At 36.3% G+C, this 14,804-nt stretch overlaps 1 protein-coding gene across 4 annotated transcripts in view; it reads right to left on the bottom strand.

Moving 5' to 3' along the window:
• Positions 1 to 2,552: 2,552 nt before the first annotated feature.
• MED23 (mediator complex subunit 23) overlaps positions 2,553 to 14,804 on the bottom strand; it is a 225,331-nt gene continuing 213,079 nt past the window's right edge. For 3 of the 4 annotated variants that reach the window (XM_053710679.1, XM_053710681.1, XM_053710680.1), the window contains 5 exons: positions 14,253 to 14,467; positions 8,029 to 8,149; positions 7,814 to 7,945; positions 3,580 to 3,723; positions 2,553 to 3,049 (listed from right to left, as the gene is read on the bottom strand). In XM_053710679.1, coding sequence (XP_053566654.1) covers positions 3,005 to 3,049; positions 3,580 to 3,723; positions 7,814 to 7,945; positions 8,029 to 8,149; positions 14,253 to 14,467 — 657 coding nt within the window. In that variant the 3' untranslated portion in view covers positions 2,553 to 3,004. Of the gene's footprint in view, positions 3,050 to 3,487; positions 3,724 to 7,813; positions 7,946 to 8,028; positions 8,150 to 14,252; positions 14,468 to 14,804 lie in introns of all 4 variants that reach the window. The other variant, XR_008402041.1, reaches the window with a different exon arrangement.

The raw sequence follows: 14,804 nt of genomic DNA, 5'->3' as shown, positions 1-14,804 counted from the left end.
TTCCAAAGGCAGTGGTTGTCAGTCAGTCAAAATTCCAGCAAAAAAAACAAACATTTTCTTTTCTCTTGCATGAGCTTTTATCAAGGGATAAGCCTGCCTCTATTTTGTAATCATTGGTGAACGTTTTGGATACGCAGTTACAGAAGCTTGTCCCTTTGATAGGCCCTTAATGGAGCTTGTCCCTTATTGGTTCTTTGAAAAATGCATATAGTGCCTTTAAATTCAATAATAATTTAAATACTTTTTTGGTTGCAAATCTTCCATAAACCACCAGAGGGCAGCATGAGCAGAAAAACGGCTATGTTAGCAATGTACTATTACATCCAAATGTATATTTAATATCCTTACTATTTCCTGATATTAATAAATTATATGTTCAGCATATATGGGACCATATAGTACTATTTAATCTGAGTATTTTCATACTAAACATGAGTATATCTCTAGTACCATATTACAGAGTAATTTATATACATTTAAATATTAGGGTATGTAAAAATTATTTTTTAATAATTTAATACTTTCAGTATGATATTAATTAATATATCAGTTCATTCAATATACTGGTATATATATATATATATATATATATATATATATATATATATATATATATATATATATATATATATTGCATTTCTGTATATCTCTTTGAATACTCAGTGCACACATTATAAAGGCATTCATCTATTAGCCCCATCTGGAGACCAATCTGTCTCAATATGTCTGGAAGATAGAAAAACAAAAATATGTTATATATTTGAAATGGGATTATTACAATAGTTTATTTCATATATCTGAGATACATTTCATATTTGGTGTTTCACTGTGTGATTTGATTTACAGTATCAATTACACATGCATAGACAATCTTCCAGGTTCATATATATATATATATATATATATATATATATATATATATATATATATATATATATATATATACACAAACACACACACATATTGTATATATTTAAGCATTTGGAATAGATTTGAAAATTATAACTATTCATTTCAAATGATTTTTTCCCCCTATGTACTTTCAACTTCCCATATGTTAGCTGTAACATGAGTCCAGACGCCTATGTGTATTGTAGTCTAGCAATGGATATTTATCTGTATATTATACATATGCTAATTACTATACTCCCTGAGCTTCAGCTAGCTTCAAAAAGCCATTACAGACAGTATGTCTGTTATCTTCACATGGGGTCATTACCTGGTAACTTTTATTACATAGAAGAAAGATCAGGACATCCTGAGTTTTCCCAAATGACAATTTCTTTGTTCTTAAAAGGGGGGGTCAATACCACCCACTTTAGTGTCATTCACAGTGCAGCCAAATCAATTCATACTAGATATTAGCTAAATTAGATATTAAATTATGTGATATCCAATGCCACTCAGCCATATCCTGACAGGTTTTTTTTATTTTTCTGTAGTGTAGTGCCCCCCAAGATATATTTTTTTCTGTAGCGCAAAATCCGCTCCAACATTATGTGCCATAGTGTAGGGCCTCATCCCTCCCTCTCCTCAGACTCACATTTTTTTCTCTATAGGTAGGGACCTCCGCCCCATCCTTTCCACCACCCACCAGCCTGGAACACTTACCAACTTCTCTGATCTCAGCGTGGCACTCACAGCAGTATTTGATACAGACAGTGACATTGCGTGTATTGGATCTGCCTTCATATGGAAAGGGAGCATGATCAGTGCTCCCTTACCATATGAAGAAACACACACAAAGGTGGCACTCAGGTAGGTAATTGTACCCTAAGGCTAGTAATTCATATTGATTCCTAAGATTAACTATTTTATATAAATAATTATTTTTCATTTTTAAACACGGTTTCTCACCCATTTGTAACAGATATGTTTTCTATATACTGTATTTTCTGCCTTAGTAGTCAGGGCATAGAGTGCTGAAGTGCAGTATGTAGTGGAATTTTCTCCTTTTTCCACACCTACAATACAAAGGTAATTGTACCTTACCTGAGTTCCACCTTTGGGTGTGTTTCTACATATTGTCGTTGGGATCCAATGAAGGGGTCTGACAGGTGTTGCACCAGCCTATAATCACATTTATTTTGCAACCGAAAGGACATTTTGTGTCTGTGCTGATCCTTTGTTGTGGATCCCCTTACCATATGAAGGCAGATGCCTCCTGCCCCCCATTGTTGTGGCTCCTGGTGCCAAAACTGAAATGCCGTCTCCTACATCAGTGTTTCTCTGCGTCAGTCCCTTTCTTTGTGACTTGGATCTTTTTTGCCACAGATAGGCCGTTTTAACAAGCATGAAAGAATATCATTATCTATATCATCACAGATTCATTCCTCACTTATCATAGGTACATACGTATGTTAAAAAGCTCCATTCAAATATTTTGTATTATTTTACTGGTGACCACAAAACAGTTTTTCATTGTGTGCATAATGCAAATGGAAGAGGACTATATAAAGGTTATTCTGGCAATGATATGTCAACCGTTACAAGAGATGGAATTCAGACGAGCCCAGCACCAATTTTACCTAAAATAAACACTGACACAAAAGTTGTATTACTTTTGTTTATTTTTTTAAAAAAAAGTTTCCATATATTTAAGGTGACAATGGTTTAGTCACCTTCTAACATGAAACAAAAGCATATATACATTTAAACATTTTAATAAAATTAAACCGCATTGCTGTGTGTATATTTTGACCTTTGGTGTAAACTGGTGAAAAAGCTTATTCTTAAGAAAGAATCAACAAAATGTTATTTCAAAATTCTACAAGGGAACATTTTTTTTTATTCTATACAAAATCCATAAGATAACTTCCAAAAGAATCACTGAATTCTATTAATGTTACCCTCGTATGCACATCAACCTCTGAAGCTTCTATTAAAATGTAAGTGCTCAAAAAAAGTGCAAAGAATTCAGTGTTAATTTCTTCTTGATGATAGCTGGTAACTCTCTTACATGTGCTCTTGCTGGCATAGGATTTACAGAATTTTCCATCTTTTCTCAGGTCGTCTCCATCCCATCAGTATTGGTCATTGTTACGTTTTCCTGTTACATGGTTCCCAGATTCAAAAAAAGAAATAAGTGTGAAAAATAACTTAAGCGTTCAAAACATGTATATCCTTAAAGGCAACATATGTCCTTTTCTTTACAATAGAAGTAAAAAGTTTTAATGAACAACCCTATAGTGTGTCTTATCCCTTTAAAGTTGTCTAAATAATTCCTTCATATTCCTCCAAACATTTGGATAAACTCAATTCATTTAGGCACAATTATTCCATGTGTAATGACACTTTCAAATGTATTTACTCTTCTCTTAAGGGAAAGATATTACAAAAATAAAAGAGCATCTACCTTCAAAAGACAAAGTCAAAATTCATAGTAATAAAAATATTTAAAATTATTTTAAACTGCACTGAAGAGAACACAAGTAAGTTGATTGCCCCCCAAAAATAAAAAAAAATCAGTTGTGACGCTCTTACTCACAGCAGTAACTGCTGGTTCTGTGAAAAAAAAAACAGAAAGCTAAAATGCCAGGAGTACAGTGTTCATTGGGTTACTGGTAATGCAACACTGACCGGCACCTGGCTGGTCTGTGGAGCTGGAGAACCACTGTTCATGGGTTGAGGAGGTGGTGCAGCTGGCTCCAGCTTGCTGATATGTGTGATGAAACGTAGACGGAGTTTTAAAGCAGGCCTTAGGTTGAAGATGATTTTTTCTACCTGGAAAAAGAACACATCAGTCTTTAAAGTGTAGATGCAAGTGAAGCACACTCAAATTATGCTTGGGAGCTCCCTGGCTAATGCAGCTATTGGGAATAATGATGTAAAAAGATTTTAATTAGCGCTCATGTGAAATTATTAATGGAAAAGTAATTTATAAATGTCACCACTTAAACATTATTAAAATACAATATAAAGCCATACTTTATTCATAAATTATACATAAGCAACCACGTTTATGTAGAAGTTTCTAGTACAATAAAAAAGTATGAATTAAATGTGCATGTAGGAACTGGATGTTACAAAGTTACATGCATCTAAAATTGAAACAAGCCAATTCAAAGGGCTAGATTTATCATGATTCATAAGTCCCAACCGGTTGCAGGTTTAAACCGATGTTTCATAAACCATCTCTGCCAACTCCAAGTTGCCAAATGAAAATTATCCCTGGGCTCATTCAATGGAGGTAAATGACAAGCCCCACTTTCATGCAATTGGATGTGCGAGGGCAATTGACAATAAAATGTGGACAGGTATACAATATGCAAAATTTATAAATCTTTTCTTTTTTTTTTTTTTTTTTAAACATCATCTTTATTGAGGCATAGACATACAATTCTAGACAGTGCATAAAAAGTAATCCGAACATTGGAAAATCAAAATTAACAATAAATGCTTACTATAATAAAAAGAGATTAATTGAACATACATACAGGTGCAATATACAATTTTACATTGGTCATAAAGGGTAAAGATATAAAACATTTGGAGAACCAAAACGGGCCTCCCTTTTTAAACAATAAGTTTAAGGTAGAACTGAAAGGTAGAAAATTCCAATAAAAGGTATATTAACATTAAAGTTATTTAACATCCTGTACATAAAGTTTCAACAACAATAGATCAACACCTTAAGTGAAAGCCTATATATGTAAGATGGATACGTGAAAAGTAAACAGAATGATCTCCCGACTATGAAAAGGGATGAGTAGAAAATAGGAGAAAAAAAAAGGAAAAAAAAGGGGGAGAGAAGGTACCCATAAAGGGACATTCTCATGTATTATATTTATTGTTTAGGGCAGCCTAAATAGTCTGTTATGTCTAAAGGTTTACAATGGTCCATATTCCCAGACTAAATGATTAAATTCAACTGAATTATTGATGTGGGAAACATGAGCTTCCATAGACTTTAGGTAATGTAAGATATCAACCACCTGTTACCATGCAAGGGAGGCTTACCGCAACCAGCTTTGAACCAGGGACAGCTTCACTGCCAGGAATAAATAAATACAAGTAGAGTTTTTTGACCAAGTAGAGTTTTAGGGAAAATATGAAATAGTCCTGCATCAGCAGATAGCTTTAGGGATGTGCTTAGTGGAGCAATAGCTAAACGTTTGGTGCCATAACAGAGAGATTTTTGAGCAGGTCTACCAAATATGAAGCGGTGTTCCTAAGTCATCACACCACACCCATAGCTTTCTTAGTTAAAAAAAAACAGCTTTCCTCCATATTAAACGGACAGTTTACACCAGAATTTTTATTGTTTTAAAAGATAGATAATCCCTTTATTACCCATTCTCCAGTTTTGCATAACCAACACAGTTTTATTAATATACTTTTAACCTCTGTGATTATCTTGTATCTAAGCCTCTGCAAACTGCCCCTTTATTTCAGTTCTTTTGACAGACTTGCAGTTTAGCCAATCAGTGCCTGCTCCCAGATAACTTCACGTGCACGAGCACAGTGTTATCTATATGAAATACATGAACTAACACCCTCTAGTGGTGAAAAACTGTTAAAATGCATTCTGAAAAAGGTGGCCTTCAAGGTCTAAGAAATTAGCATATGAACCTCCTAGGTTAAGCTTTCAACTAAGAATACCAAGAGAACAAAGCAAAATTGGTGATAAAAGTAAATTGGAAAATTGTTTAAAATTACATGCTCTATCTGAATCATGAAAGTTGTTTTTGGCCTAGACTGTCCCTTTAACAGTGGATACTTAATAGACAGAGAGGATTCTTATTGTCGTAATGGTGGGGATTTAAAAGAACGGAGGGAGATTTAAAATGCATTGGTAGGAAAAAGAAAGCAATTTCCATGTTGGGCTACCTGAGTCCCACCATTTTTCCCATCTGGTTTTCACTCTAGGGAAAGAATTAGTAAAACCCCAAGATCCCAAGAAGCTGCATAGTCTCCAGTATTTAAAGTGAAGATGTGTGGGGTTATGTGAAAGGAATCTCTGATAGTATATAAAATCTTTATCTATATAAAGATTATTTACTGTGATTATTTCCTTCTTGCACCATAGATCTACATAAGTGAGTATCTGGTAGTGTGAGCAAAAGGCCACGGATTAAATGTGAAGGAGATGGGTGGAGGGCTATTGTTGGTAAATCATTGATTTTATCACAGAACTTTAAATTAGATGTAATAAAGTCATTAGCAATTTGATGTTTTATTTTTTTTAAACACAATTTTTTTCCCCTTGAATGCATTTATGTCAAAGGGATATAATATTAATGTGTCTGTTCCCAATGCTTTATGCTAGCCAGATAATAACATTACTTTAGAATTAAACCTCTGCTCTAAAAGTTTAGCTCCTCTACCACCAGCAGTTTTTATACCTTGTAGTTTTTTCCACAAACCAGTATTCAAGTTGCACTACTGTGTTATTTTTATGGACATGATACTACCCCCGATGACATTGTGCCTTGATTTACTATTAGTGCTGCTTTTTACATATCACCACAGATATACTGAGTTTTCTGGAAGCATTTATTCAATCATATTACAGCAGTGTTTGTGGAACAGCCGTAAAGTTACTATGAAGTACTGGAGAGTGTCTTTAGACATCACCAGTTGGGCGCAAGTCTGAGGATGTGGTTTTATTTTATTCCTGCTCTAGTCTAAGCTCATGTTTCATAAAACACAATTATACTTTTCATGGCTACATTCAATATGAATTGTTACTACATTTTAAAGATTCTCTGCACTTTACGAGATTCATTGATGAACACATCACCCTCTTGGCAACTTTACTGAAATGCACATGCATGTAATTAGGAGGAACAAAAAACGAAGCTTAAAGGGATATTAGCCCCATCAGGGCTCAGTTATTTCAAACCCCATGTGCTAGAGCTGTTGCATTTACATATAAATTTCAACCTTTTTTTCTGTATGCACAAAAATGCTACCTGATTTTTTTCAGCAGCCCAAGAATTTTTAGAATAGAAAACTTTAGTTTACAGAAATACTATAATACATTATGTAAAAATGCCACCATATGAAATGTGAAAAAATTACAGTTGCCTAGGGCTGCAGATTTTTTTTTTTTTTTTGGGGGGGGGGGGGAAGCATTATTCCCTCTAATACAGGGCTTGATAATACCAGGTTTGGTGCTTTTATTTTAGCCCCTCATCTGTCCCCCGTCTGCCGCCATACTACCGTGCCGCCTGGTTGAGTTTACTTGTGGTGGTGGCTGGTGGAGGCCTATTATTAAATTTGGTACTGGTGTGCTAGAAGCAAGTCTGCATGCTTGAGCTGCGCGCATCGTTTCATCTAGCCTAACCAAAGCAGTCTGGAGGTGGAGCTGTCACAGAAGAGAAGCAACTCAGCATGGGACGCATATTCCCAGGCAAGCAAAGGTGCTCAGAGGGAGGAAACGTTATGAATAGAAATTAAAGAATGAAGTGGAAGATAGATAAATGCATTGAGAAGAGAATTGTGAAAGGGAGATGATGGAGAGATAGGCTAGTGAGGGAAAGAGAAAAAAAATAACTAGGAAGTCCTTATTTGTATTGTTGCATACTACATAAAGACCCATTTGCTTTTATCATTTGTTTAAAAATATATATATACTGACATTTGCCTGCACCTTTTAAATAAAGCAAGCATATGTTTTATTTTTTATAAACTAATGCAGGGACATGGCATTTAAACCAACGAGGCAGGCACATGATGTGTCCCTGCATTATTTATTAAAAAATCATTGCACTGGCTGTTAAAAGAAAATATTTAGTGCAATAATATGTAGACAGATTATACTGTATGCTCTTAGAACTGTGGTCACAAGAATTTCAGTTTGTGTACTTACTTGGTCCTTTACGCTATCTCCAGTAAACATGTACTTCATATGATACAGGAAGTCACAAATGGGGTCCATGAAATTTAGGTGTTCACTACAACGATCTACGTTTAAAAGCATTTCATAGAATGCAACACCAATCTATAGGAAACAAGAACAAAATGAGTTTGAAATAATAAAAATGGGTCATGTAAAGTAGGTCTAACTGAAAACAAAAACATTACCTCTATCATGCATCTTGTACGTTCTTGTTGGAAACGCTGTAGAAATGGCCCTACAAGATGATAAACAAACAACAACTGGTACTCTGTTTTCACTATAGGTATAAGAACCTCTGGAAGGAACCTGAAAATATGAATATCAAAAGGTAGTTTTAGGGTCATGTTGATAAGTGAATATCCACCACATATTTAGGCACTAAAAAAAGAATCCCTCACACCTTCAGACATGTGCACAGACTTTAAAGGGATATGAAACTTTCATGATTCAGAGCATGCAATTTTAATCAACTTTCTAATTTACTCCTATTATATATATATTTTCGTTTTCTTTGTATCTTTACTTGAAAAAGCAGGAATGTAAGCTTAGGGGCTGACTAATTTTTGGTTCAGCACCCTTTGATAATAGGAGAAAATTAGAAAGTTGTTTAAAATTGCCTGCTCTATCTGAATCATGAAAGACAAAATGTGGGTTTCATATTCCTTTAACGTGTACCAAGGTACAAAAAAATATTGTAAAGGGACTTTAAAAACGCTGTAAGATTGTTATAGTATAAGCTCATCTATAACTGCCCCTACCTGGTCTCAGCAGGGAAGTTTATTTAAGAAAAACAAGCTTTTAAACTTTGGCTAACTAAGCTACAAAAATGGTGCAGACAATTACTATATAAAAACTAAAATTGTAGTTATTACTTTAATATTTAAAAAGCATAAATTATGCTTACCTGATAATTTCCTTTTCTTCCATGGGAAAGAGTCCACAGCCGCATTCATTACTTATGGGAAACAAGAACCTGGCCACCAGGAGGAGGCAAAGAGCCACCAGCCAAAGGCTTAAATACTCCTCCCACTTCCCCTATCCCCCAGTCATTCAGCCGAGGAATAAGGAACAGTGGAAGAAGCATCAAGGTGAAAAGGTGCCAGAAGACGAAAACAACAACGCCTCAAAAACGGGCGGGGAGATGTGGACTCTTTCCCACGGAAGAAAAGGAAATGATCAGGTAAGCATAATTTATGTTTTTCTTCCTAATGGGAAAGAGTCCACAGCTGCATTCATTACTTATGGGAAATTTATACCCAAGCCAAAGAGGACACAGAATGCCAAGACAGGAGGGTAAGAGGCGGACCATTGAGGGCACCCACCGAAAAAACATATTCCCAGAAAACAAAGTCCCGTTTCATCCGAAAACTGGGAACATCATTATTGAAAGAAAAAACAAAAAAACCACCCCGTGGGCGCAAAACCACCGACAGTCCAAAGGATCTGGATACTTACCATGAGTAGATGCAACCGAGACACAGGCCTTGAAGACCCCACTCTCAGGGGCAACAACCCAGTCACAGCCCCTTAAACCGACAAGGGGAACCCGACTAACAATTCCCAGAGGAAAAACCAGACAGGACAGAAAGACCAACTCAGGCCTTCAAGAAGACAACCAAGATCCGCTTTCTAGGCTCACCTGAACATATGTTATGGTAGAAAACACAGCAGCAGAAAACAGGAAATGACCAGAGAGAAACAAAGGATCCCAAGGACCGGCAAACGCAGGAACCGCTACACGGCGTGGACGAGCATCACCACGATCAGCATCGCGAAGGGAAAATTCCTTACCACAGTCAAGACCCACACCCAATCCACAAAAGACTGAGGATACCTCACAAGCTAGGAAAAGCTTCCGCAGCCAAAGAACAATAGAGCAAAAGAAGACCATGCTAAAAGCGTAAGAGAGGAAGCACAGCCGCTTACCTGAAGGAGCACATAACATCACGCTCCTTCGCAACCTAGATGGTGTAGAGCAACACAACACCACTATAGGTCGCAGAGCAGTCAAAACGCATCCGAGAACCAATCCTCTCTACAACCGAAGATCCCTAAGGATCCCACTCCTCCAGAGGGAGCAAAGAAACTCCTCTCTCAGACCCTTAAAAGTTTGCTAGCAACCAAGGTGCAATAGTATCAGTGGAGTCAAACTGCAAACCCACTGCTCGCTAGGTAGCAAAGCTAACCATCAGGCTCTTACAGCTGACAATAAGGACCCACCCCCACACAAAGGGAGGGAGAAAAAAAAAAACAGGCACGTGTTGAAGAAAAAGCGACCAGAACCCAGGGATAATTCCCACAAACCGGAGAACACGGAATCGCAAATGGCAAGTGCAAAAGGCAACATAAATGTATGTAAACCAGATGGAATCGAACCTCGATCTTAAAGGACCATAAGATGGCTAGATAAGTCGAGCATCCAAGCTAATAGAATGGATTCTCCGAAAAGAACACTAAGGACCAATGTGACCATTCTTTTTAAGGAGAAACTGAATCCCCCATATGAAAAGACCGAGAGGACGAGTCCCCAAGACACTTAAACCATCGATCGATGAATGCACAGGCACCGAATGCCCCAAAGGGCAGAGTGGCGGCAGACCCAAAAAGCACCCCCGCCAGGGGAGTCTACCACAGGCCATAGAAAAGTCAAGACAGACCATCCAGAGTCCAACAACAAAAGGAATATGATCTATGAGAGACAGCCTCTCAAGCCCCCACAACACCGGCAGCAAAGCAACTAATGTGCAACCACCATGTGCCGAGCAAAGGTCCGCAAATGCGGAGACAAAAAAAAGGGAAAGGACAAACAGTCTAGAGTCAAATCCTAGACCTAATGAGGTTTTTAGTCCTAGGCCGTGCAATCACAAGCCCAGAAAAAAGCCACTATGCACCGCATAGAGTAAGGCTTCATGTCTCAGCCTCAGAGACCGTACACACATACCCAATGCAGGTTGAATCACTTAAGAAACATGATAAGAGACCCTTTCCCCATTCACCAATCCACCCTAAGGAGGAAATATCCCTAGATTCCAAGATCTGTACTGAAGGTGCCTCAGTGAGGCCCATACTATACTGTCATAATAAATCACATTACAGACAATGTAATAAAATGAAACAATCTTACCGGAATCAACGCCGTGAAACAGCAACACAGCCCTTCAAGGTTGACGAATAGTGGCAGCGCCTCTGTCATGGACTTGAGAGAAGACAGCAGGTAGCAAAGAGAAGTGCGACAACGCCAAGTGCTGAAAGGAGCTGTTATAACGAGTCGGGATGGTGTCGCAGGGGAAGCTCCCACTGCATCTCTGGACTCTAACTTTTGCCACGAGAGGCTAACATGACTACTTAAAATTCCTGTCCCATGTTGAAGGGTAGCACCCTCCATAAGAGACATATTAACAATAAATAAAAATATAAGAAAAAAAAACTTCTGACACTTCTCTGGCAACCTCCTGGAACGAAAGGCAAAGCATGACTGGGGAATAGGGGAAGTGGGAGGAGTATTTAAGCCTTTGGCTGGTGGGTCTTTGCCTCCTCCTGGTGGCCAGGTTCTTATTTCCCATTAATAATGAATGCGGCTGTGGACTCTTTCCCATTAGGAAGAAAACAAACATAATTTAAAGGGATGTGAAAGCCACATTTTTTCTTTCATGATTTAGAAAGAACATGCAATTTTAAATAACTTTCCAATTTACTTCTATTATCAAATTTGCTTCATTCTTTTGATATCCTTTGTTGGAAAAACATATGTAAATATGGTCAATAGCTGCTGATTGGTGACTGCACATAGATGCCTTGTGTGATTGGCTCACCCATGAGCATTGCTTTTTCTTCAACAAAGGATATCTAAGGAATGAAGAAAATTAGATAGAAGAAAATAGGAATGTTTTTTAAAATTGTATTCTCTATCTGAATCATGAAAGAAAAATGTGAGGTTTCATGTCCCTTTAAAATAATACATCTCCACCTAGCATTTAAAGTCCATTTTACTATAAACAAATATATTTACAAACTAAAAATTCTAAAATAATTCTTCACTAAATATATATGATCAAATTATAAGAAACATAGCTATCTCAAAAGGGAAAACTGGTAAAAGTCCACAGTAGTAAAGAATATTCCTTGTTCATTGTTTCAATTTCCAAGACTCTTTATACGAATCATAACACATTAAAACTTGATCTAGCAACTAGATTGAGCATCCCCTGTACTGACCGACAAAAACTTGCCTTAGAGCTTCCTTATATAAAAGACAATACATCTGTATTTATTATTTCACCTAACTTAAGATAAATGTTGATTCTATAAAAGTGGTTACAGGAGGCTTTTGATTTATTTGCAGATTCATAACAAAAAAAATTGTTTAACTGATACTTATTGGATAACGTTTTGGGGTATCTAATAATAATAATTGATACATTTTCAACTGTAGAATAAGCAGCCACAGAAATAATGTATAATATGTTTTTGTTTATTATTTACAGTCCTTTGAGGTCAGTGCACTGATCTGTTTGTGTTTAAAAGTACATTAAACACTTTAATATGGTAATATAAAATTATAAATCATATATATATATATATATATATATATATATATATATATATATATATATATATATATATATATATATATATATATAAAAAAACTCTGTAATATACTGTCATGATTTATTTTGTCCTGTTTTCCTGTAATTCAATTCTGAAATTGTGAGCATTTCAGTTCCTGTTAGAAATGGAAAAGCAGAACACTGTTATATTCCACACAGCAATTGGCTGCACACTATAGTGACCTATTTATAAATGTCCCTAATTTGCCAGAGCAGGTAACCTAAGTTACAACATGACAGCTCCCGTTGTTTTATAGACACTAAAACTTAAAGGACCACTAAATACAGTAGAATTGCATAATTAACAAGTGTATAATTAAAAGACAATGATTAAACACCTACTCTGAATTTCATACAAGCAAAAGATTTTTTTTTTCTGGCAAATTTAATTTTCCTCCCATTCTCCGGCCCCTGTATCATGTGACAGACATCAGCCAATCACAGACTAGTATACGTAAACCCTGTGAGCTTGTGCACATGCTTAGTAGGATCTTGTTCCCAAGAAAGTGTGAAGATAAAAAGAAAAGACTATGCAAAATTTGATAATGGAAGTAAATTGGAAACTGTCTTAAAAATGCATGTTCTATCTGAGTCATAAATGTTTATGTTGGCTTGAGCCTCCCTTTAACACATATTTTATCAATATTTAAACAGCTTATGAAACTATAAAAAAATACATCTGCATGTTATTCTCAGACTAATCTTTTTTTTTAAATGTATTATTCTGTCTCGCATTTATTTATACTATGTATATGTTGCACACTACATACTGTGCAACACACACATATAAGGAGCAGTATCTTTGGCTTTTAAAGCTCAAAAGGTAGAAACCATTTTGCTAGACTAACCCTTTAAACATCATAGTATTTAGGCTTTAAAGGGTCATTGTACACTAGATTTTTCTTTGCATAAATGTTCTGATGATGACCCATTTGTATAGCACATCTGGGAGTGTTTATGTAACAATGTATAGTTTTGCTTGTTTTTTTATAATTAAGCCCCAATGTATTAGATGCAGACCCAGGTCTACACATTCCTGCTGCTTTTGTTTGTGTAATCTGTCTTTTTATATGCAGGGGAGGGGGAGTGTTTGCTCTTCCAGCATTCTCAGCCTATTTCATTGGGCCTAACCTCATCATTAGTGCTAAACTGGGAGCTTCTAAATACGTTTATAAAAAGGTTTTATATTGGATTTTTAGATCAGTATCTTTGAATATTCTTCTATATAATGCTGTCTATTACATGCAGTTATATGAAAATTGGTGTATGTTGTCCCTTTAATGGTGCACTGTACAACCCATGTAAGATCTCTTGAAGCACATAAACCCTAACAAAGGCAAATATCAAATACTCCCTTCTTTTTTTTTTAAATATCATGTGTGCAGGAAGCTTCATAAAGAAAGGTGAAGCAATATAGATGCAGTCTAGCCTGACTGGCAGCAGAATAGAGCAGTCTGGAACCTTGTACTACAAATGAATAGTCCTAAGAAGATTCACTGATGTTTAAAGACATTGTGCAGCTAAATTCATTTCACATAAGCAATTAGAAACAATCAACTACATTATCAACCAGATGGACTTAAAAGATATTGTATTATTTTAATGAAGTATGTTTTATATCCTCAAAAACAATTTATGAGGTACAATAAAGTATATCATCATCTATACCCTCACCATTTAGTATAGAATTTTGAGGTTAAAATGTTGCTACATAATACAATAGGTTTGTTAACTTACAAGACAACCTGTGTGTTTACCCATAAGTCTTAAAGTGACTGTATAAAGAATAATAGTATACCTACTTTGGAATAAGCGACAGCTGTCCAATGCTTGAATGGTGCCACACCGCATGGGCTAGGGCTAAAGTGTAACTGCAGCTCATCTCAGAATAAGCTTTATGACATGCAGTGAAGTCAAAGAGCTGGAATGGGTAACCAACCCACTCTGTTTCTGACGTTAATCCTGGACTATTTAGCACACTAACAATCCGATCGTGAAGAACAATCCAGTAGGGTTCCTTAAAAAAATAAAAAAGCAGCATATGAATAAATCTTGAAATGTATAAAAAACAAAATTTATGCTTACCTGATAAATTCCTTTCTCCTGTAGTGTAGTCAGTCCACGGGTCATCCATTACTTATGGGATTATAACTCCTCCCTAACAGGAAGTGCAAGAGGATCACCCAAGCAGAGCTGCTATATAGCTCCTCCCCTCTACGTCATACCCAGTCATTCGACCGAAACCAAACGAGAAAGGAGAAACTATAGGGTGCAGTGGTGACTGGAGTTTAAGTTAAAATTTAGACCTGCCATAAAAAACAGGGCGGGCCGTGGACTGACTACACTACAGGAGA

This window comes from Bombina bombina, chromosome 4 (assembly GCF_027579735.1).
Source record: "Bombina bombina isolate aBomBom1 chromosome 4, aBomBom1.pri, whole genome shotgun sequence".
Classification (NCBI taxonomy): Eukaryota; Metazoa; Chordata; class Amphibia; order Anura; family Bombinatoridae; genus Bombina; species Bombina bombina.
This window is presented reverse-complemented; position numbering and strand designations above follow the sequence as displayed.